The 21477-nt window shown below is 63.7% G+C and overlaps 2 protein-coding genes across 7 annotated transcripts; both read left to right on the forward strand.

The window, feature by feature from the left end:
- Positions 1-738: 738 nt before the first annotated feature.
- Positions 739-20848, forward strand: SCAMP4 (secretory carrier membrane protein 4). Of its 3 annotated transcripts, none has more exons than XM_003981660.6 (7): positions 739-853; positions 7598-7644; positions 9600-9728; positions 9991-10147; positions 10892-10993; positions 17063-17180; positions 19188-20848. In XM_003981660.6, the coding sequence occupies exons 2-7, from the start codon at positions 7638-7640 to the stop codon at positions 19365-19367; spliced, it is 693 nt and encodes a 230-aa protein (XP_003981709.1). In that variant the 5' UTR covers positions 739-853; positions 7598-7637; the 3' UTR covers positions 19368-20848. The 3 variants fall into 3 exon arrangements, with proteins under 3 accessions (XP_003981709.1, XP_044899007.1, XP_044899004.1); XM_045043072.1 differs by lacking the exon at positions 739-853 and adding an exon at positions 6009-6032; XM_045043069.1 differs by lacking the exon at positions 739-853 and adding an exon at positions 6051-6301.
- On the forward strand, positions 752-5916 carry ADAT3 (adenosine deaminase tRNA specific 3). 4 transcript variants are annotated; one of them, XM_023243280.2, is made up of 3 exons: positions 759-853; positions 3844-3924; positions 4826-5916. In XM_023243280.2, the coding sequence occupies exon 3, from the start codon at positions 4843-4845 to the stop codon at positions 5911-5913; it is 1071 nt and encodes a 356-aa protein (XP_023099048.1). In that variant the 5' UTR covers positions 759-853; positions 3844-3924; positions 4826-4842; the 3' UTR covers positions 5914-5916. The 4 variants fall into 4 exon arrangements, with proteins under 4 accessions (XP_023099044.1, XP_023099048.1, XP_023099051.1 ...); XM_023243283.2 differs by lacking the exon at positions 759-853 and adding an exon at positions 871-3511; XM_045043062.1 differs by lacking the exon at positions 759-853 and adding an exon at positions 871-2043.
- Positions 20849-21477: the final 629 nt, after the last annotated feature.

A 21477-nucleotide genomic window follows, 5' to 3' on the forward strand; every position in this document is an offset into this window, starting at 1 on the left:
GTTCTTGCAGGAAGTAAGCATCCAGAAAATGGAATTCCAGTACCCTCCCTCCCCCGCCCAGGGTGCTTTTAGAGCTGTATTTTTCTCTTTACTCAGCAACGGGGTTAAACCAGGGTCGTCCAACCTCTGCTCTGTGGACATTTGGGGTTGCTTGTGTTGCGGGCGTCCTGTGCACCGCAGGGTGTTTAGGGACATCCCTGGCCTCCCGGTTTTGATGCCATTTGATGGTAAGCGCACCCCCAGTTGTAACAACCACAAATGTCCCCAGACATTGGCCAATGTCGCATTGCCCCTGGTTGAGAACCGCTGGGTTAAATCTGTTTAACTAGAATGAATAACTGGAGTTGCTCGTAAGTTAGGACGTTTTGCCTAAAAGAGTCAAGAGGTCCCCTTCATCTACTGTACAGATGGGAAAACTGAGGCCAAGCATCGCCCAGTCCTAGACCCTTATGGGAACCTGACCCATCCATCTGGGTCTCTGGGGACAGCCCTTTTAGGAGCCACGTGGCAGCAGCAACCTGGGCTGGGGGAGCGTCACAGCGGGGGTCGTGTGCCCCTCTGCCTCAGTCCCCCTACTCTGACTCCCTAAACGGCAGCCAAGGTTTTCTTTTTCTGGCCGCCCGCAGGAGGTCTTGAACCCTCAACTCCGCGCTCACCCGCTCTCGAGAGAAGGGCGGCGCTCGGCGGCCAGGCGCGCAGCCTTGTGGGGATTGTAGTCCGGACCCCGCCCCAGTCCCGCGCCGACCCCGCCCCTGGAACTACGCTCCCGTCGTGCCGCGCGGCGCAGGCGGAGGCGGGGCAGCGGTCGGTTGCTAAGACTTGTGAGGCGCAGTCCTCGCGTGCGGCTCTTCAGGTAAGCGCGCGGACCCGGGGGCTCGGTTCTCTCGGTCCCGGCTCCCACGGGCGGCGAGCCGGGGCAGTCAAGGAGAGCCTCGGCTGGCGTGGGGGCGCCGGCCGCGCGGGGCGCGAGGAGGCAGTCGGGGGCATCCGCTCGTGTGCGCGTGCGCGCGGGGCGCCCGGGCCGCGGGCCGCCGCTCCCCGCGCCCGTCGACCTTTTGCGCGTGCGCGCGCCCCTGCGGCCGGCGGTGGAGGCCCCGTACAGCCAGCTGCCCCTCTCCTCCCATCGCCTTCCCCTTCCCCTTCCCCTTCCCCTTCCCCTTCCGCTTCCGCTTCCCCTTCCCCTTCCCCTTCCCCTTCCCCTTCCCCTTCCCCTTCCGCTTCCCCTTCCCCTTCCCCTTCCCCTTCCCCTGTGCGCGTGCTTGGGGTCATCGCGGCCAGCCCTCTGCCTCCGGTCCTCCCTTTCACTAGCTTCCCGCCAGCTGCTGGCGTCTTAAACGTTGGTAAACGTGGCAAACATTAAACTTTCCTGATATTGAAAGAGTGGGTTTTCGAGGCCTTCTCTTACCCTGGCTCCGCGGATAAGGGGTCTCCTACCACACCCCACATGCCCAGTGTTCGCGAACCGTCACACACAGAGGGGCCGTTTGCAGGGTGGCCAGGTTGGGCAGGTGAAGCGCAGGACGCGCCGGGAGGTTAGAATTCCGTGTACACGACAAGCGATGTCCATGTTCGCGTCAAGCCCCAGAGCTTGCAAGGGACCCCACCGCGCTCGCAAATTCTGCGCATGTCCAGAATTCGAATTTAGCGGCCGCACTCCAATGGGGAATTTGTTAGGGATGCAGGTGGTGGCAGCCAAGCCCTGGAAACTGTATTGGAATCCAGCAGCTACCGCCCTGTGGGCGTGTGTGAGGCTCTGGCCCTCTGTTCCTTCTGCTCAGGACTCCCCACCCTGCTTCCCCTGCCTTCCGGGTCCAGCTGGGGTCACCGCCTCCGAGGAGCCCTCCTGGACTGCCCACCACAGGGCACTAGCCCTCGGAGATTCTGCCAAGGACTCCCCACCCTGCCTCACCTGCCTTCTGGGTCCAGCTGGGGTCACCGCCTCCGAGGAGCCTTCCCATACTGCCCACCACAGGGCACTGCGCCCCCTGGGAGCTGTACCCTGGGACAGCGTGGAGCTCATGTGGCTTTTCTCAGCCTTGGGAGGTGGGGATGGGTTCCCATTTCTCAGAGGGGGCACTGAGGGTGGGGTCTAGGGCAGGTGCCCAAGGTCTCCCAGGCAGGGAACAGCTGGGCTGGGTGTGGACTTCTAGGACAGGGCAGGACACACACCCAGGTCCGGGTTCCGGCCTGCCTTCGTCACCCAGGGACAAGATGAGGCCTCGAGCCTACGCTTTCCTGGGTGTATAAATGCCATTTTCTGTCTCCCTCCCAGAGCCAGTTGCCCCGTATCTTCGGGGGGTCCCGGAGCACCCGTGCTTCCAGCGGGGAGGTGCCTAAGCTGCCAAGGGGGCTTGAGGTTAGGGTCCCGTCTCCCTGGTCCAGCACACCCTCTGGGGGCCGCCGATGCTGTTAGTGCTCCCGGCCCCCGGACTCCTGCACCAGAGGCAGAGGCGCTGCAACCAGAAATGAAAACAGGCGGTTCTGAGCCCGCCGCGGCTGTCCTTGGAGATGCCAGGGTGGGGACTGAGCTGGGCGAGACCAGCAGAGTGTGTGGGGGGTAGAGGCAGCCAGGTGCCTGGAGCTGGGGACTCATCTGGGGCTTTGGGGACAGAGGAGGAGCCCAGGTCCGGCAGCCGACCCCATCCTGCCCCACATCCCTGGGCGTGTTTATACAGAACACACGCGCGTGGACACTGCTTGCAGCCGTGCTGGCACTCCCCCCAGGGCGTTGGGGTTGGGGGTTCAGGCGGGTCACTGTTTCCTGAAACCGCTTCTTTGTTTTTCTTTCATTTTTTTTTTTTATTTCTTAAAGTTTATTTAGTTTGAGAGAGCGGGATGGGGGCAGAGAGAGAATCCCAAGCAGGCTCCACACTGTCAGTGCAGAGCCCAACATGGGACTCGAACTCACGAGCCGTGAGATCTTGACCTGAGCTGAAGTCAGCGCTTAACCGTCTGAGCCACCAGGTGCCCTGAAGCTGCTGCTTTCTTATCTGTGGGGGAGGCTCAGGGCCCCTGCCCTACACAGGGGCTCCGAAGGCAGAGGCGGTGAGCTGGCCCGCCTGGCCAGAGCCTGGTCAGATCGCGACTCTGCCTGCCTGTGGCCCCAGGCGAGGCCTTGCACCCCACAGAGCCTTGTCTTTGTCCTGCGGAACGGGGACAGTTCCAGGAGCTCCCTCCTGTGTCACTGGGAGGACACGTGGCGGGGAGCGCACCAGTGGTTGGGCCTCGCGTGGAGTCTGCTGACCTCGCGCCTGCCCCGTGTCCCTCCCCCTCCCTGCTTCTCTAGCAGCCTTACTGCTTTGCGGCTCACCCGTTTAAAGCCTCCGGCTCTGGGGTTTTCAGTACCTCCGCAGGGGTGCCGAACTCTCCTCGCTGTCTTCTTACAGAAACCTCCATGCCCCCCCCCAGAGGAAGCCTCGTCCCCATCACCAGTCACTCCTCCATCCCCTCCCTGGCTCCCGCGAGCCCCCTTCCCGTCCGTGGACGAGCCCGTTCCGGACGTTTCACACACGTGGACTCACACCCCGCGTGGCCTCTCGTGTCGGGTTCCCTCCCTGAGCGTCGTGTGTTCGGGGTCCGTCTGCGGGGCGGCGGGGGTGGGCGCCTCGCTCCTACTCGCGGCCGAGGGACGTGAACCTTTCGCGGTGGACACGCGTATCCGTCCGTTCATCCATTGAAGGGCGCTTGTGCTGTATCCGCCGTCTGGCTGCTGTGAACACACGTGTGCGGGGTTCTTTGTGGACGTGTGTTCTCGGCTCTCGTGGGCACACGCCTGGGCGTGGAGGGGACCGGTCACTGGCTCACACGGTGACTGTGCTGCGACTTTTCCCTCTTCTGCCTCAGAGCTGGCGCCCCCGCCGGCGGCGTCCCCCTGACAGCCCCCCGTTGCCTGTGTTACTCAGCGGCTGTGCTCCTGGAGGACAGGTGAGACGGTGTGTTTTGCCGTGGAGACAGTGGGAGCCTCGTGACCGGTGCGGGCCGTGGGGTCCTGAGCGTGGTGTGTGCTGGGAGCAGATTCAGGGTCGGTGCCGCGGGCCCTGCCGGGCACAGCACTGGGAGCGCACGCGGGGCCCCTCTCCGCTCTCTGCCTCTCGTGGCTGCCACGGGCCCCCCCGATTCTGTGCGTTTGTCAAATTTGTATCATGAGCCTAGGACGGACCGCGGTGGGTGAGGGTGCCCTGTGCCCTCCAGCGGGCCCGACTGATGAATAAGTGGGGATCTGGGCGGCTCAGGCACATCAGAGAGGGTGAAAGCCCCCAGCTGTAAGATGATCCCAGCACTTTCCTGTCCACGGGGAAGGGGCAGAGGGCTGGTCCACCCCAGGACTCCAGAGGACGGTGTGTTCTGGGCACACGGTGGCACCTTTGATGCCTCTGAATCTCGTCGATGGGACCAGTGGTTTAGCTCCGATGTAACCCGAGGCGGTGCTGACCGACGGGGTTATGACGCGGGGTACGCACGAAACGCTAAGCGTTTTAGAAGCCGTGTTTCCAAAAGTGCAAAGAAACAGGTGAAATTCACTGTAAAGATGCGTTCGCTTAACCTGAAACACGGAACGTGAGCACCCGAGCGCGTAGTCAGCGTGAAGACGCTTCACGAGACCGCTCACGTTCACCCGTGGCACCTCGCACAGGGAGAAAAGGATGCCAGTGATGGCTTAAGCTCTGCAGACCAAGAGTTAGTAGGATCTGAGGGCGAGCGCGGCCGGCCGGTGGTGCGCGTCGCGTGGGCGGAGCTCCCGGACTTCGGATTCCGCACGCTGGGACCTGGGACGGACTCCTGCGGCTGACGGATGATGCTCTGCCCCGATCTCTGTCTCCCACAGTCGGAGCCCCACTGAGGATGGACCCCGCCCCGGGCCTCGCGGAGCAGCATGGGGACGAGGAGGCCGCGAGCCCCCAGCCAGCGCCTGCGCCGTGGCAAGCCCTCCCGGTCCTGTCCGAGCAGCAGTCCCAGGACGTGGAGCTGGTGCTGGCCTACGCCGCGCCCGTCCTCGACAAGCGTCAGACCTCGCGCCTCCTCAAGGAGGTGTCGGCCGTGCACCCGCTGCCCGCCCAGCCTCACCTCAAGAGGGTGCGGCCCAGCCGCGATGCCAGCCGCCCGCACGCACTGGAGATACTGCTGTGCCTGGCGGGGCCGGCGCCGGGTGCACGATCGCTGGCCGAGCTCCTCCCGCGGCCGGCCGTGGACCCTCGCGGCCTGGGGCAGCCCTTCCTGGTGCCCGTGCCCGCCCGGCCGCCCCTGACCAGAGGCCAGTTCGAGGAGGCGCGCGCCCACTGGCCCACATCCTTCCACGAGGACAGGCAGGTGGCCCGTGCCCTGGCCGGACGGCTCTTCTCGGTGCAGGAGCAGGCGGCGATGCAGGGCCACATGGAGCGGGCCGTGTGGGCGGCGCAGCAGGCGGCCGCCAGGGGCCTGAGGGCCGTGGGGGCGGTGGTGGTGGACCCGTCCTCGGGCCGCGTGCTGGCCACCGGCCATGACTGCAGCAGCGCGGCCAGCCCCCTGCTGCATGCCACCATGGTGTGCATCGACCTGGTGGCCCGGGGCCAGGGGCGCGGCGCCTACGACCTCCGCCCCTACCCTGCCTGCTCCTTCGCCCCGGCCGTCGTCGTCCCCCAGGGCGTCCGCGCGGGCTCTGTGCGCAAGCTGGAGGAGGACGGGGACGCGCGCGGGGACAGCCTGCCCTACGTGTGCACCGGCTATGATCTCTACGTCACCCGCGAGCCCTGTGCCATGTGCGCCATGGCCCTGGTACACTCCCGCGTGCAGCGCGTCTTCTATGGGGCGCCGTCGCCCGACGGTGCGCTGGGCACCCGCTTCCGCATCCACGCCCGGCCGGACCTCAACCACCGCTTCCAGGTGTTCCGTGGTGTTCTGGAAGCCCAGTGCCGCCGGCTGCACCCCTTCGTGTAGGCGGCAGCGCCCGCCGGACCCCGGGCCCCGGGCCGGGCTCTCCCCTGGCCTCTCAGCCTCCCGGCAGACTCCACCGGTGGGCCCCTGCGTCCCTCCTCGTCCCGGCCGTGATCCTGCCGGTCAGTTGTAGGGACGTTCGCGTCCCCCAGCCCGGAGCCAGACCCTGTGCTGTCTCCACCGGTGTGTGGGGACGCATCTGTGCCCAACCGAGCTCTTCCCTGGGCTTGAGCCTAGCGGGGGTCCGGCCCGGGCCGGGGAGCTGGGCACTCGGACTTCCTTCCTCCAGCTGCCCTTTGCCCCCAGCCCGAGGGTCCACTGGGACGGTGTCCCCTGTGTGTCAGGTGTCACAGAGCGGCTCTACATGTGAAAATAAACACCCCCAAACCAGGTCGGTGTCTGTTGACAGAGGCATGGGGCCGTGGTGGCCGAGGGTACCTGGGTTGGAGTGACCGCTTCCTCCAGGGTGCGGGGTTTGTACAGGGGGAGGGGAGCTTCTGAGCCAAGTGGGGCAAGAGCGTGGCCCTGGGAGTGGGGCCTCTGCCTGTGTGCTACGTCTGGAAGGGCGTGGCCGACCAGCGTGTGTTTACGCTAGGGTGTAGCCTGCCGGCCTGACTCACCCCACCGAAAGGCTCCTTCCCGTCAGCCTGTCTCCTGACCTTCACAGATGGCCAGAGGGGGTGAGCCGGGGGTCTGCCGCAGAGCAGGTAGTGCTAGGAGCGACGTGTGTCCCTTCAGCAGCTGTGCGTGATTGGATCACCAGGCCAGCTTCGCCCTGAGCCCGCCGTGGAGCCCGGGGTATTTGCTCCCAGCCCGTCCTAGCCCCTGGGGCCGGGGCAGGGGGTCTGCCCTCGAGCTAGTGCAGTGGATGGGTGGTGTGGGCGGGAGGGTCTCGGGGGCGTGGACCCTGGAGACTCACTGGAACCTTCTCACCTGGGCTGTGCGTGAGAAAGACGTCTGTGGGTTCCCATCCCCCTGCCCGCCTCCAGGTACGGTTCCCTTGCCCACGCCGGGCTTACCTGTGCCATGAGGCCCTGGTGGGTGCTGGGCAAGGCCACGCTGTGGCTCATTTCCTGGAGATGGCGGTGCCCACCCGCAAAGCCCTCGGGGACCGGCGTGTTCTCATCGGGTGTGTGTGTTAGTGCCAGCCTGGTACGTGGGGCCACTGTGTGACACCAGCTCACGTGGCTGCACGTAGAAGGGCCGCTGGGGTGCCACGTGCTTGGCTCGGGTCGTGACGCGATCCTCAGCTCTGCAAGGCTTGCAGGGGTGACAACTGCAGGCCAGAGAGGTTGTGTGACCACGTGTCACATAGCAGTGAGCGCGAACCCAGTTCTCAGTGTCTCACAAGTTGGGCTTTGTGGCCCTGAGGAGGTGCTCAGAGCCAGTCAAGGATAAAGCGAAAGCCTGGGGGGTGGGGAGGGCATGGGGTAGGTTTGGGGGGGGGTCCCAGGAACATTTTGGCTCTGGCCGGTGTGTGACCTGGCAACAGGCTGACCCCTCTCCTGCCAGCTGCCGATGGGGCTCTGGAGGGAGGTGGTGCAGGGGACTGGCCTCTGGGACCAGACCATCCCTGGGGTGGCCTGGAGGTGAGGATTCCACCCGTGGGTGCTGCTGGGCACACAGCTGGTGTGGGGGTCCCCCAGTGGCCTTGGGGACCCCCTGACTGTGGCTGTCTCCCCTCCAGGTGGCTGTAGGCTTCGGCCCCGCCAGTTGTCACAGCGGAAATGTCTGGTAAGTCTCGCCCGGAGGCCCATCCAGCTTGTCTGTTCCTCTGGGAAGCGTCCCCTGGTGGCCGGACGGACCGTAATGCCCCCCACCGTAGGGAGGGGCGCACACCTCACTCCCCTCCTCCCACAACGGGTGTCGGGGCTGCCTCCTAGCCTGGAGCCAGATTAGAGGCAGAGGCCGGTCTCCATAGGAGTAGCTGGCCCGGCCAGGCTTCCTGCCTTGGGGCCCGTTTGGCGGTTGACATCAGTGTAGGGGTGAGGTTGGTACATCAGGGTTCATCCCTACGTGTATAAGATGACACTCTCACTCCCTCGTGGGTTTGCCTGCCCCCTCCCGCTCAGGAGGAGGGGTGGGGCATGTGAGGTGGGGCCCTGAAGCCACGGCCAGGTGCCACAGGGACATGCCTTCCATGCACGGTCACATTGCCCCGGCATCTGCCCCCGTGCTCAGGTGCAGGGGGGCTGGGGCCTTAGGTGCCTGGGGTCAGCTGGTGGTGCTGCTGCTGGGATTGGAACTCAGGCCCCCGAGTCCCAAATCTGCGCACAACGTTCCCCTGGGGCTTTTCATCTGCCAAGAAGACAGGGTTTCAAGGGGCGTGTGATTCGCCTGGTGGTTTTCTATCTCCCCCTCGGCACGGGGTGTGCTGGCCGCCTGGCCGCTGGAGGCGTCACCCCGTCCTTGCTGTGGGCAGCGGGGGGAGGGGTCACACATCAGGGGAGGGGAGAGCAGTGGGGCAGGGGCCAGGTGAGGTCCTTGCTGGGGCCTTGGGCAGGAACCGCAAAGGGTTGTGACCTGTGACCGTGGCACGGAGGCTGTGCCGGGGAGGCCCTTCCCCGTGTCTCATCACACAGGCGCAGAGCCAGCAAGCTCGGGGTGGGGTCGAGCCCCGCCGGGCTCAGGCTTGGCATGTTCCACGGCTTCCTGTGTCCCTTGGTAGATGCCTGGGGCTTCTGTGTGGCCAGTATGGTATGGTCTGCCTCTACCTGTCCTCCCCTCCGGCCCCTGGTCTCCCCGCTGCCTCTAGAGCACCTGGCACTCACCCCGGGGCCTTTGCCTGGGCCAGAACCACCGGCCTCTCCTCTTCGCTTCCTGGAGTCTTGGTTCCAATTCTGCCTTTTCGAGTGAGGCCTACCCTGACCCCCTTCTTAAACCACAGCTAACCAGCACCCAGCACACATCCCTGGTGGCCTGCACGTGACATCTCCTATATGCCACAGTGTCGTCCATCCATTGCGATTACTGCCGGGCTCCCCCTGGCTAGGAGGGCAGCACCCCGAGGGCAGGGGTCCTCTCTGTTCTGTTTGTGGTCTGGCCCCCCGAGGTAGTTGGGAGTCGTGTCCTGCCACACAGTGGTATGATATCATTGACACCTTGACCTCAGACTTCTGGGCTCCTGAACTAGAAGAGAGCAGATCCCTATAGCTGACACCTCCCGGTTTGTGGTCATTTCTTAGAGCTTCCCCAGGAAGCTCATACGTTCAGGATGCCAGAACCTTCCTTCGAGGCAGCTGTCACCAGCATTTGTGTTCTGTCACTGAGTCTGCGTGTCTTCTGTGGCTGCTCTGAGGAATCACCACAACGTAGTGATTTAAACCACGATTATGGGCTCCGAAGTCCTAACACCCGGGCGTGGGCAGGGCCGGTTCCCCCGGGGCCCCAGGGAGCCCCGTGTCCCCCTTTTCCGGCTGCCAGAGGCGCCACATCCTGGGCCCGCGGCCCCTCCTCATCCTCACGGCCAGCAGCACGGGGTCTGCCCGGCTCTCTGGCCACCCTCTCGTGAGGACGCCGGGCCCCCAGGGCACCCAGGGTCACCCCCGCCTCCTGGGCCTGGACAAGGTCCCCTCTGCCACGTGAGGTGACCTGTCCACGGGTTCTGAGGACCAGGACAGGGACGTGTGTGGGCCTGTCACTGGGTCCCTTAGCCTGGTTTTGTTTTGCGGTGGTTTCTGTCTCTGCAGAAAAGGAGAATAATTTCCCGCCGCTGCCCAAGTTCATCCCTCTGAAGCCCTGCTTCTACCAGAACTTCTCCGACGAGATACCCATCGAGCACCAGCTCCTGGTGAAGAAGATATACCAGCTGTGGCTGTGTGAGCGGCCGGGGCGGGGCGGGGGCGGGCAGGGGGCACCTCCGGGCCACAGTTTGCCCCCTCCCGGGCGGTGAGAGCCCAAGGGTTCTGGGATAAATCCCTTTTTCCAACAAAATGATGTCCCTTGAGCTGTTCTCTGGCCCCCCTGGTGCCCACGCTGAGCAGAGCCGCAGCCCTGCTCTCCCGGCGGGTGGGAGAGGCCCGGCCCGGAGCCCTCCGCCCAGGCTCACCCTCCTCGCCTCTCCCCCCTGCCCCCGCCCAGTCTACTGTGCCACCTTGGGGGTCAACCTCGTCGCCTGCCTGGCCTGGTGGATCGGTGGCGGCTCGGGAGCCAACTTCGGCCTGGCCCTGGTCTGGCTACTGCTCTTCTCCCCCTGCGGCTACGTGTGCTGGTTCCGGCCTGCGTACAAGGCCTTTCGGTGAGTGGGGGTGCGGGGCGGCCTCGGAGCGTCTGCTGCTCGGAGCGGGGCGAGCCAGGACGCCCGACCGCGTGCGCTCAGGTCCGTGCGGCTCCCGCTCTCACTCTCGGGACCTGCACCTGCTCTGTGCCTGGTGCCTGGGTGCCTTCTCCTGTCCGGTTGCGGGGGGACAGGTTATGTCCACGGTCTGCGGGCTACAGCCAACCACGACCCGTTGTCTTTTAATAACTTCGCCAGGAGACGCTTCGTGTATCAGTGTTTCTAGTATCTTTACCGGGTTGTGGATCCATCACCTCTTTCCAGTTCCAGAACGTTCCATCCCTGTTCCACCCCCTCTCCTCCCCCAGCCCCCAGCCCCCACGAGCCCCCCTCCTGTCCGTGGATGAGCCTGTTCTGGACATTTCACACATGTGGACTCACACCCCGTGTGGCCTGTCATGTCTGGGTCCGTCAGCGGGGCAGCGGGCGTGGGCACCTCACTCCTGCTCGCGGCCCGAGGGACGTGCGCGTGCGCGGTGGACACGTGTGCCTGTGGCTGCTCATACGTTTGCGAACACCCGGGTCATTGGCACCTCTTGGCTCCTGTGGATGTTCGCCCCCAGTGGGCCCCACGACTCAGGAGCGTGCCGCGTTTGCCCCTAGGTGGTTCCCGAGACCCGGGCTGACCCGGGGAGGCAGCCAGTCCCCTCACTGGCCGTGCACGCGCGCAGTGACGGCCGTCCTCTCCCTCCTCTCCCTCCGCAGGGCCGACAGCTCCTTCAACTTCATGGCGTTCTTCTTCATCTTCGGAGCCCAGTTCGTCCTGACCGTTATCCAGGCGATCGGCCTCTCGGGATGGGGCGCGTGGTGAGCCGGGCCCCCAGGCTGCGGCGCAGGGGTGTGACGTGTGTGTGCTCAGCGGTGCCCCGGCCATCGTGAGCACCCGCACGGGGCGGTGGGGGGTGGGGTGGGGCTGGGCGTTGTTGCCCTCCGGGTTCTGCCCAGGACGCGCTCGCGGGCCACTGGGAAGTGCGGTCAGTGGCATGTCCTGGGAGGAGCGGCTCAGGGCACGGCCGGAGAGAGGGCCGGCCTTCAGTTGGCCTGGACGGGTTCGTACCTGGTCTTGTGGCTGCCGGAACAAATCACGGCAAACGTGGTGACTCGGAGGGAAGCAGGTTTATCTCACAGCTCTGGGCTCCGGGATCTGACACGGGCTTCACGGTCAGGTGCGGGCAGGGCTGGAATCCCCCCCGCCCGGGGCCCCAGCGAGCCCCGTCTCCTCCCTTTCCCGACTCCCGGAGGTGCCGCATCCTCGGCCCACGGGCTCTCCTCATCCTCGTGGCCGGCAGCTCGGGTCGCCTGGCTCTGCCTTGCTCTTGTGGGACCTCGTGAGGATGCTGGGCCCCCTGGGCACCCAGGGTCACCCCTGCCTCGGGGGCCTTGACAAGGTCCCCTCTGCCGCATGAGGGGACAAGTCCCAGGATGAGGATGTGGGCACCCCCAGGTCACGTCTGCGGCACCGAGCGTCCTGTGGGTGACAGCCACGGCTGCGTGTGTGTGGCGCTGCTTGGTCAGTGCCGTGACATCACGCGCCTCTGTGCTCGTGTGTCTTGCTCGGCCTCTCGGTCGAAATCTTGGTATCGGGAGCTCGTCCCCTGAGGGCGAGTGACCCTCGCCGTGACCCTCGCCGTGTCTCCAGCTCTCAGCTGGGGACACCCTGCTGCCATCCTCCTGGCTTTCACTCCTGTCACTCTTTCCTCTGTGCCCTGGAAGAGCCACGAAGCTCTGTCCTGGTCACCGCGTGTCGAACGTGCGCTGTCTTGTTGCTCGAGGCCCCGGGTGGGTGCTGGTGGCCTCCTGGACCTGCTCCTCAGCCCCCTCCCGCGTCTTCTGCCCCCTTTATAGAGGCTCGAAGTCCCCTCTCGCCTGGGACCGTTTCCAAGATACACCCTCCCTCTGGGTCTTTGCACCTGTCGGGCAGATGAGCTCTCTCTGATGCCCTCTCAGATCTCGGTCTACAGGGCCAGTGAGGGGCTGGCTTCGGACTCCAGGGGTGGGGCTGTGCCGGGAGGACACCCAGGGCTCAGCGGCCTGTCGTCCCCAAGGCCACGGTTTATACAGAGAAAGGATGGGAAGTAATTTGAACTCAGGGCAAGGGATGGAGGGCAGGGGCGGGGACACCGGGCCAAGCTTCTAGAATCCTCTCCCAGGGTGTCCCCCAGGAGGCGCTTAATTCCCCCAAAACAACATGTGGCCGTGTGGGAGGTGTGGTCTCCAGGGGGCGTAGAGACCCAGCGCCCAGGTTCTCACCGGGGGTCGGTCAGCAGGCCCCTCTGCCAGGCTCGGGCGGAGACCCCAGACCCCAGGAGGGGAGCAGGTCCTCGGCGCAAACCTCGTGTCTGCACAGACGGCTCCGGGACACGAGCCCCCCGCCGGTAAGGGTGGCGGGAGCCCTGGAGTCCGGGTCCAGATGCTGCCGAGGGCCGGCCTCGCGAGCCGGCCTCGGGGGCGGGAGGTGTCAGGCCCGTGTGGGCTCTTTTCTGCCCGGTGCCACCCCCACGCCGTTCTCCACACTGGGCTGGCATGGTGGGCACCTTCCTTGGGGGTCGGCTTGCAGAAAGGAGACTTCAGGAGCGTCCCTGCCCTCTTTGAGTGCAGGCCAAACAGAGCAGGGGATGGTGACCAACCAGCTGGTGAGCCTGGGCAGAGAGCTGCTCTGGAAAATTAGGGGGAGGCGGGGGGAGGGGGACGCTGCAAGCCCATCCGCTCTCCCGACGCTCGTCACCGCTCCCATTCTGTCGCAAGGCTCGGCCTGGGGCCAGCACAGGCGGGGCAGGGCCTCTGGGCCCTTTCATTTCCCCAAGTGTATGGGGCACCCCCCCCCCCCCCCCCCCCCCCCGCTCTGGCTTCTTTGACTGTCACACAGGTGGACTGCCTGGTGCTGGCACACCCCCGGCCCCCCCGCCGGCCCCTTGGCCTCCTCAGGGCACGGAGCAGGGGGTTGGGACCGAAGGTGCGCTTCACCAGACCGCACTCCCCCTGAAAGCCCGGCCAGGGTCTCCCCGTCCTCCTGGTCCCCGGTGGCCGGGTGGACCGCGGCTGTGGCCCCGGGCCAGTCCCTGCTCGCGACCTTCCACGTGGGACACGGAGCAGCCGCTGGGCGCTTCCCGGAGACGGTCCAGCGCGTCCTCAGAGGGTGCTCTCGGGGTGCCGGCCGCGCTGCGCAGCCAGCTCTGTATCCTGCGGGTCTGTTGCCCCCCTCACGCTCCACACGTGGGTCATGTCCCCCGCAGACGCTTCCCCGCGAACTCATGAAGGAGAAGAACTTGCAGGATGTACGAGTATCCTACACAGTGTCCCTACATACGAGACTGTGATGCTGCCTCACGCCTCACAGACCAACCTAAAGTCCTTCGTGCCGTCCGCTCGCTGAGATCCTGTCTTTTTTAAACAGGCTGGCTCAGTCCGTGGAGCGTGCAATCCTTGATCTCGGGGTTGTGAGTTCAAAACCCACATTGGGTGGGCGCCTGGGTGGCTTGGTTCATGAGTTCAACTTTATTTAGTAATTTTTTTAATTAAAAAAACTTTTCTTAATGTTTATTTTTGAGAGGGAGAGAGCGTGAGCAGGGGAGGGGCAGAGAGAGAGGGAGACACAGCATCCGAAGCAGCTCCAGGCTCCAAGCTGTCAGCACAGAGCCCGACACAGGGCTCAAACTCACAAACCACGAGATCATGACCTAGGCCGAAGTCGGACGCTTAACTGACTGAGCCACCCAAGTGTCCCAATTTTATTTGTAAAGTAATCTTTATGGCCACCGTGGGTCCTGAACTCACAAACCTGAGATCAAGACTCACCCGCTTCACCGACTGAGCCTCCCAGGCGCCCCTTGAACAGGGCATTTTACGTCCGGCTACTTGGAGGTTTACAGAAAGGCGCGGAGACGGGACAGCGCGTGGCCGTGCGCCAGCAGGGGTGTCTGATACGCCTTTGGTACGACCCCAGGTGTGCGCGGCTGCAGAGCCGGTGCCCGGACGTGGGCCGCGTTTGGATTTCTGCCGCGTCCCCACGGCTGCCCCCCGGCTCAGGATTCCACGTGGCGTTGAGTTACATTCTGCGTTAGCCATCCGTCCGGGTCAGACCCACATGAGGCGCGCACGTCTCCATGAGTCGTTTTCTGTCTTCACTCTTCCCAGTCTTTTTCTGATTGAGTCATCGAAAAAAACAGGCTTGCTTGTCCTGTAGTTTCCCAGAGTTCAGTTTTTAGAATAATGGCTTTGGTGAGGTACGTGTCACAGACCAGAAATTCACTCTTTTAAGGTGAACAATTCAGTGGTTTAGAGTACGTTCACAGGTGGTGCAGCCATCACCTCTGTTTAGTGCCAGAATGTTCTGTTGCCCCAAAAACAACTCGCCCCCGTTGGCCGTCACCCCCACCCGCGCCCCCGGCCCCCACAAGCCCCCTCCCTGTCCCCGGATGAGCCTTTTCTGGACCTTTCACACAAGTGGACTCACACGCCATGTGGCCTCTCCTGTCTCGTTCCCTCCCTGAGTGTCGTGTGTTCAGAGTCGGCCCGTGGGGCGGCGGGGGTGGGCACCTCGCTCCTGCTCGCGGCCGAGGGATGTGCGCATGCGCGGTAGACACGGTCATCTGTGCGCGTGCGCGGTGGACGCTGTGGTTCCGTCCACAGCTCACGGGCTCTGGGTGTCTCTGGGCATTGCCGTTAGTAGTGCTGCTGTGACACAGGTCTCAGTGTCTCGGGTGTGCGCCGGGCTGCCAGGTTGCTTGGTGACGCGGCAGCTGAGTTGACCTTCTGGGGAGCTGCCAGACTCCCCAGGTCTTGTGTCCGCCCCGTTCTTTTACGCGCTTGTTGTCCTCTCCCTGGTTCCAGCCCCGCGATCTCCTGAGACTCTCTGGGGGAGCACCCAGCACCCCCTCATCTCCCTGAGCCCTGCCCTCTCCATCTTCCCTGCTCCCCAGCCCTGATGCTGTGGTGTCTCCCCGACAAGGATGGCATGCGGCAGGTTCCGTCGCTCATCCCGTTGGTCCTGACGGAGGCCAGTTTGTCACCTGCTGTCCTTAGAACCTGGGTGCTGTCATCCTGGGTAATAAAGGAGGTTATTCTCATTGCTGGGAGGCTGGGGCAGGCTCCCAGTCCTACGTTCAGCCCTTGGGTGCCTTCGCCCTCCCCAGAGACCACGATCCTCAGGCTGGGGCCCCCGCCCACCGGCCCCACTTTCCAGATCCCCAGATCTGGTAGAAGGATGTTCGTCCCCAAGGTGACACCCCCAGCAGAGCCAGCGTTTCTCCCCTCCTAGGAGCGCCTGGTGCCCACCTGGCCCTGCAGCTGCCTAGCTGTGCTCACACCCACTATGGGCTCCCACCTACCTCTCCCTCGGCCTAAACACCCAGCTGAGTCTCCCCTCCCAGTGGCTTTTCTTTTTTTAGTTTTTTTTTAAGTTTTTTATTTCAAAAATTTTTCTAATTTTATTTTGGGGAGGTGCAGAGGGAGAGAGAGGATCTCTAGCAGGTTCCACGCCCAGCACAGAGCTCCACGTGGGGCTTTGATCTCATGACCCTGGGATCACGACCCGAGCCCAGACCAAGAGGCGGACGCTTGGCCGACCGAGCCCTCCGGGCGCCCCCAGTAGTTTTTCCACCTCCCCCAGGCTGAGTGGGAACAGGCAGCAGGCCTGTCCCCACCGCCAGGGTCATTCTCGGCCCCGGCACCCAGCACAGAATGGGCCTGTGGGCCAGGGGTCCTCTGCCCCCACTTCACACACTCGGGTGAGGAGGACACACAGCTTCCCTTTCGGTGGGAGCGTGGCATTGTCCCTAAACATGCTTGCGGGAAAGCCCACGTGCTGCCGAGCGCTGCGGTCCTCGTGCTGTTCCGGAAGGCGCGAGCAAATATGGGCAGCCCCTGGAGACGTGGGGCTCCACCACGTGCGTGCTGGGCGGCCACCTCTCTGGGTGTGACGCTCCCACAGTGCGGGAGTGGCCACAGGAGCCTGTGCGGGGGGGACCTGGCTGGACTCTCAGTGGATGTGGCCACATGACAGGCTCTGGAACAGGGATGCCAGGGGAACAGCGATGAGACCTGAATAAAGCACATGGTTCCAGTAATAGTAATGAACTGGTGATAATTTCCTAGCCTTTAGGTTCCTTGAACCGTGTGTCTTTATTACCTGTTTAGAAAAATGAAATCTCAAGGGGCACCTGGATGGCTCAGTGGGTTAAGCGTCTGACTCCTGATCTCACCTCAGGTTTTGATCTCAGGGTCATGAGTTCAGGCCCTGCGTTGGGCGTGGAGCCTACTTTAAAAAAAAAATCAGTAAAATGATAAAATCTCAACAATAGTTATCTTCTGTCTCTCCCCCCGAGGCGGGCGTGGGTGTTCTTTCCACTTTGCACATGTGCCGTGGACAGAACAGGGCTCGTAGAGTCTTGCTGTCCTGACTCATCTTCAACTTTCTTTTCCGCTCTGGTTTTGTTAATGTCTCCTCAGCATTCTGTCGTGTGGCTGTGTTTCCCGCTGGTGAACATTTGGGTTACTCCTGGCTTTCATTATAAGTCATTGCCGTGGCGTGAATTCTCAGAGGAGGAGAGCCGGGGTGCAGGAAATGAGCTCTTAGGGCTTTTTGTAGGCCACTCCCACTGCTCCCGCAAAGGGACACGCTCCCACCGGTGCAGTGCTCCTCTCGGCCCCTCACACACACCACACGTTCCCGCGTTGTAGCTCGCATTCCCCACTGCTGGGTTTGAGCATCATTTCATGTGTGCATTGGCCCCTGCGAGCCCTTGCACAAATTGCCCATTTCTCTGCCATTCGTTTTCGTTGTTGTTGATTTGTTGGAGCTGTTTACATATGAAGGATGCTGGGCCCTTGTTTGGTGGACGTGCTGGCACCCATGCTGCTCTCTCTTGCCCCTTGCAGTGGTTGGCTGGCGGCAGTCGGGTTCTTCCAGACCAATGTCGGGGCCGCCGTGGTCATGCTGCTTCCGGCCATCATGTTCTCCATGTCAGCTGCCATGATGGCCATCGCGATCATAAAGGTGAGTCCTCTGGGCCCGGGACTTCCAGCATCTTCCCGTGCATCCGGTCGCCGGATCGCCCGGGCCCTGGGGGCCCGTATCCTCCTCGTTCCAGGACGTGACCTATTGTCCATGACGAGCTGATCTCTGCTAAGGCAGGCTTAGGGTAACCGCAGAGTGTGGGCTGATGATGACCGCGCCTGCCTTTGGGGCCCAGCCACTAGTGTCCCCGCACTTTCGTGTCCCAGGGTGTACACCACGCTGCCCGATGTGGCCGCCACCGGACGTTTGTTGCCATTTACGGTTAAAGTCACATGAGGTAAAGTTAAGTAAAGCTAAACACAGAGCGGGGGGATCCGCTGCACCCACCCACCGCATCTCAGATACTTGCCGGCCGTGTGGGGCTGGGGTGCCGTCTCTGTGCCGGAAAGTTCCCGCGGGCGGTGCCGCCCCGGGTGTGCGGAGGCCGCAGCGGGAACGCGCACCGAGCGGTGCTGGGGAAGCCGGCCGCACCTGGCCGGCGGCCTCGAGCCCTCCTGGAGGTGGTGGTCACAGGCCGGGGCGCGGGGACGTGTGTGGAGTCCCCATGGGAAAGAGGAGCGGTGCGGGCTCTAGCGCTGCGCCCCCAGCACGCGCGGAGTGTCGTGAGCGTTTGGCCCCGCGCCTCTAGCTGTCTGAGTGGGGCTCCTGGCCTACGTAGGCTTTCTCCCGGGTGCAGCTGGCTGGGCGGGCAGAAGGATCCTGCCACTCCCTCCCCCCCCCCACCGTTTGCACCCCAGATGCCTTCAGCCGTGTGGACGGTCTGAGGGCAGGGAGGGGCCGGCAGAAAACACGCGCGAATGAGCCTCCAGGGGTTCCACCACAAGGTCCCTGCAGGAGCCGACTTTCCAACCAGGGACTTCCGAGCAGCAAGCCTCACCGAGTAGAAAGCAAACGCAAATTGAAAAGGGCTCTTGGGCCAGAAAGAAAGGCTGCCTGGACAGAAGGAGAGCCTGTCCTTTCAAAACAAAGAGATGCCCCGGGGGCGGGGCATGTCGGGAGGACCCCAGGGCTCAGCAGTCTCCCCAAGGCCTAGGTCGATACAGAGAAAGGATGAGAAGCAAAATGACCTAAGGGCAGAGGCTTGTGGGGTGGGGGTGGGGGTGGGGACACCAGGCTAAGCTTCCAGAATCCTCTCCCAGGTGTCCCCCCAAAACGGCATGTGACCACGTGTGAGGTGTGGTCTCCAGGGGGTACGAAGGGACCCAGCGCCCAGGTTCTCACCGGGGGTCGGTCAGCAGGCGCCTCTGCCGGGCTCGGCGGAGACCCCAGACCCCAGGAGGGGAGCAGGTCCTCGGCGCAAACCTCGTGTCTGCACGGACAGCTCCGGGACACGAGCCCCCCACCGGTGAGGGTGGTGGGAGCCCCGGAGTCCGGGTCCAGACGCCCCTGAGGGCCAGCTTCGCGAGCTGGCCTCGGGGGAGGGAGGTGTCAGGCCCGTGTGGGCTCTGTCTTGCACACCCCCCACCGCCTCCAAGAAAAGAAACATATTTAGTAATAGTTGTGTGGAAGAAGAAAGGCAAATCCCAGTGAGAAACGAGGAAAGTGTTCAGCGTCACTAAGCATCAAGAGCGTTGAGTTAAAATGCCAGTTTTCGCTTACTGACTTTTCCAGGACTTCTAGAGTTTCTCGTACTGCCCCGCATTCCCAGAGGTGCAGTGGGGGGCCTGTCAGCACAGGCCTGCTGGGCCGTGGGGAGTTAGTCCTTTCTGGGGGTCTCTGCCTGGAAGCCACCGGTCACGCCCAGGGATGGCTGTTAGCATCACAAGGGGCCCGAGGGTGGGTGTGTGTGTGGGGGGGGGGGTCCACAGAGAGAAGCTGGGAGGGACGGCCTCAGCTTCCGTGCATTTCCTGAAGTCTCCACAAGGATCGTTCTGGTATTTTATAGTCCGCTTAGGAAAAGCACAGCCTTAAGCACGAGGTCTCTCTTGGTCACGTGCACTTCAGTTTGGCTTCTCTGCCCCCCACCCCCACCTTCTGTCCCTGCAGGTGCACAGGATCTACCGGGGGGCCGGTGGAAGTTTCCAGAAGGCACAGACAGAGTGGAATGCGGGCACCTGGCGGAACCCACCGTCTCGGGAGGCTCAGTACAACAACTTCTCGGGGAATAGTCTGCCCGAGTACCCCACCGTGCCCAGCTACCCGGCTGCTGGCAGCCAGTGGCCTTAGAGGGGCCGACCAGCCCTGCTGCCCGCCCCCGCCGCCCACCTCCCCCGCCCCCGGCCAGAGCGTGGGGCCCACTCGTGTTCATCTCACCTTCGGGCGTGGAGGTCCAGCCTCTGCTGCCCGGCAGGAGGACGCCTCCCTGGCTGCGAGTCCTGTCTGGTTACCGAAACGCCCACGCCCCCTCCTGTCGAGGTCTCAGAGGGCCGACCACAGGCCTCCCCACGGACAAGGCAGCAGCAGGCCGCCCACCCGCCCTTCCTGCAGAGCTGACGGCCCCGTGTCCGCCCGCTCGCCCTCTGCCTTCTCACCTCGTTCCTGACGGGCTTGGCGTGTGGCCGAGTCACCCATGTCCTCGTCCTTCTAAGTCTCTGTTCACCTGCGGCCAGAGGGCTCTTGTGGACCAGCCTCCGGGGTCGTCCAGAGGCTCGTTAGCTGGGCTTCCCTGTCCGCCTGCCCCATGCGCTCCGTGCTGGCGCCATTGGCCAGCCTGGCTCCAGCCTTCCTGCCCGCAGTGGCTCTCCTCCTGGGGACTTGCAGCAGACCTCTGTCGAGACCTGAAACCGGGGGCAGAATCCTTCTGGGGGAGGATGGGGGGGCCGTTGGCCTCTCCCCTCCGTGTACAAGCCGAGGAAAGCAGCAGCACCTGGCAGAGGGCGGGTGGCCCGCACGCTCACCGCCTGCCCCCGGCTGCTCGGAGCCTGTGGCCTCACAGCCCTGTGCTCGAGCTGCGGGAAGCGGGGGATGGAGTTTCTCAGGAGAACGGCTTTTCGGAAGGAAAGAAGACAGGACAAACCTGTGCCTTAGTGAGGAACCGGAACAAGACTCCACTTTTCTCCCCTCCGATTGTTCTAGCTCCTTCTGAGACGGAGCAGCCGAATGTCCCATGGGGATCTCCGCAGCACCCTTGTGAACAGATGGTCCAAAGGAGTAGTGGCCTCTTCGCCCTTGCTGGCCAGGCTTCCCGGGCGCCCGGAGTGCTGCCCCTCTCCTCCCAGCTGGCTGCCTCGGGGTAGGACGGGGACCCTCTCCGTCCCACACTGCCGCACCGGGTCGCCGGCCTCTCCAGAAGCCCCAGGACGGCCAGCCTTGTTCTCCACACACGCTTGCTTGCTTTGGCTACTCGTGCTGAACACCACGTGGTGTCCAAAGGTGGCCGCGGTCCCTGAGAAAGCGCCCGGGTCGGGGTGCCCGAAGGTCAAAGCCTCCTGCGTGGAAAACCCAAGCCTTGGGTCTCCCGGGGGTCCCTTAACTAAGTCCCCAATTCAGCCTCCGTGAGAGGCACGCATTGCACTAACCGTGGGGCCGAGTCCCTCCCGATGGCCGGCTCGCCAGGCGGTAGCCCGTCCTGGAGGACCGTGCGTGCAAACGTGCGGATTCGCCCCTGCACAGCCCGTGCCCCTGCGGCGCTGGGCACCTTTGTTACGTCGCGGTGGGTTTTGTTACGGGGGAGGATCCTGGAAATAAATACTGTAGTCCTGCCTGCATCGCAGAGCCTCTGCGGGGCCGTTTGTGGCTGGCGCGGCGTGGCCCTACCCGGCGCACGGCCCCGGTGGCCCGTCGCCCCTGCGCCCTGCCCCGCACAGGCACCCCCTCAGCCCTGCCCATCGACCTCCACGGTGTGCTTCCCTCCTGTCCTCCTTTTCAATCAACTTGGTTTTATACGCTTAGCTGGTTTTTTGGTTTTGTTTTTAATTATTACTTTCTAATTTTGAGAGAGAGTGTGGCGGGGTGGGGGGGGGGGATCCCAAGCAGCCTCCACACTCAGCACCCCGCCCGATTCCACGACCCTTGGGATCATGACCTGAGCCGAAATCGCCAAGAGTCAGATACGCGTAACCGACTGAGCCCCCCAGCTGCTTGACTTCTAATTTGAAAAAGGGAGTTTGCAGAAAATGAGAAACCAGCGTCACTTGGCTTGAAGGAAAAGTAATGGTGGAAGTGTCCGGAATAAAAACAGGAAGGTCTCACGGAAACCCACCTGGAGGGGCCTCCCCAGGGCTCAGCGTGGCGGCCTGTCGGCAGAGTGGACATCCCGCGTGGACACAGGAGGGAGGGCGGAGTCCTGTTCCGCAGGACGCTTTGCCGCCACAGGAAGGAAACGAGGCCTGCGGAC

The sequence above is a fragment of the Felis catus genome, chromosome A2 (genome assembly GCF_018350175.1).
Source record: "Felis catus isolate Fca126 chromosome A2, F.catus_Fca126_mat1.0, whole genome shotgun sequence".
NCBI classification, from domain to species: domain Eukaryota; kingdom Metazoa; phylum Chordata; class Mammalia; order Carnivora; family Felidae; genus Felis; species Felis catus.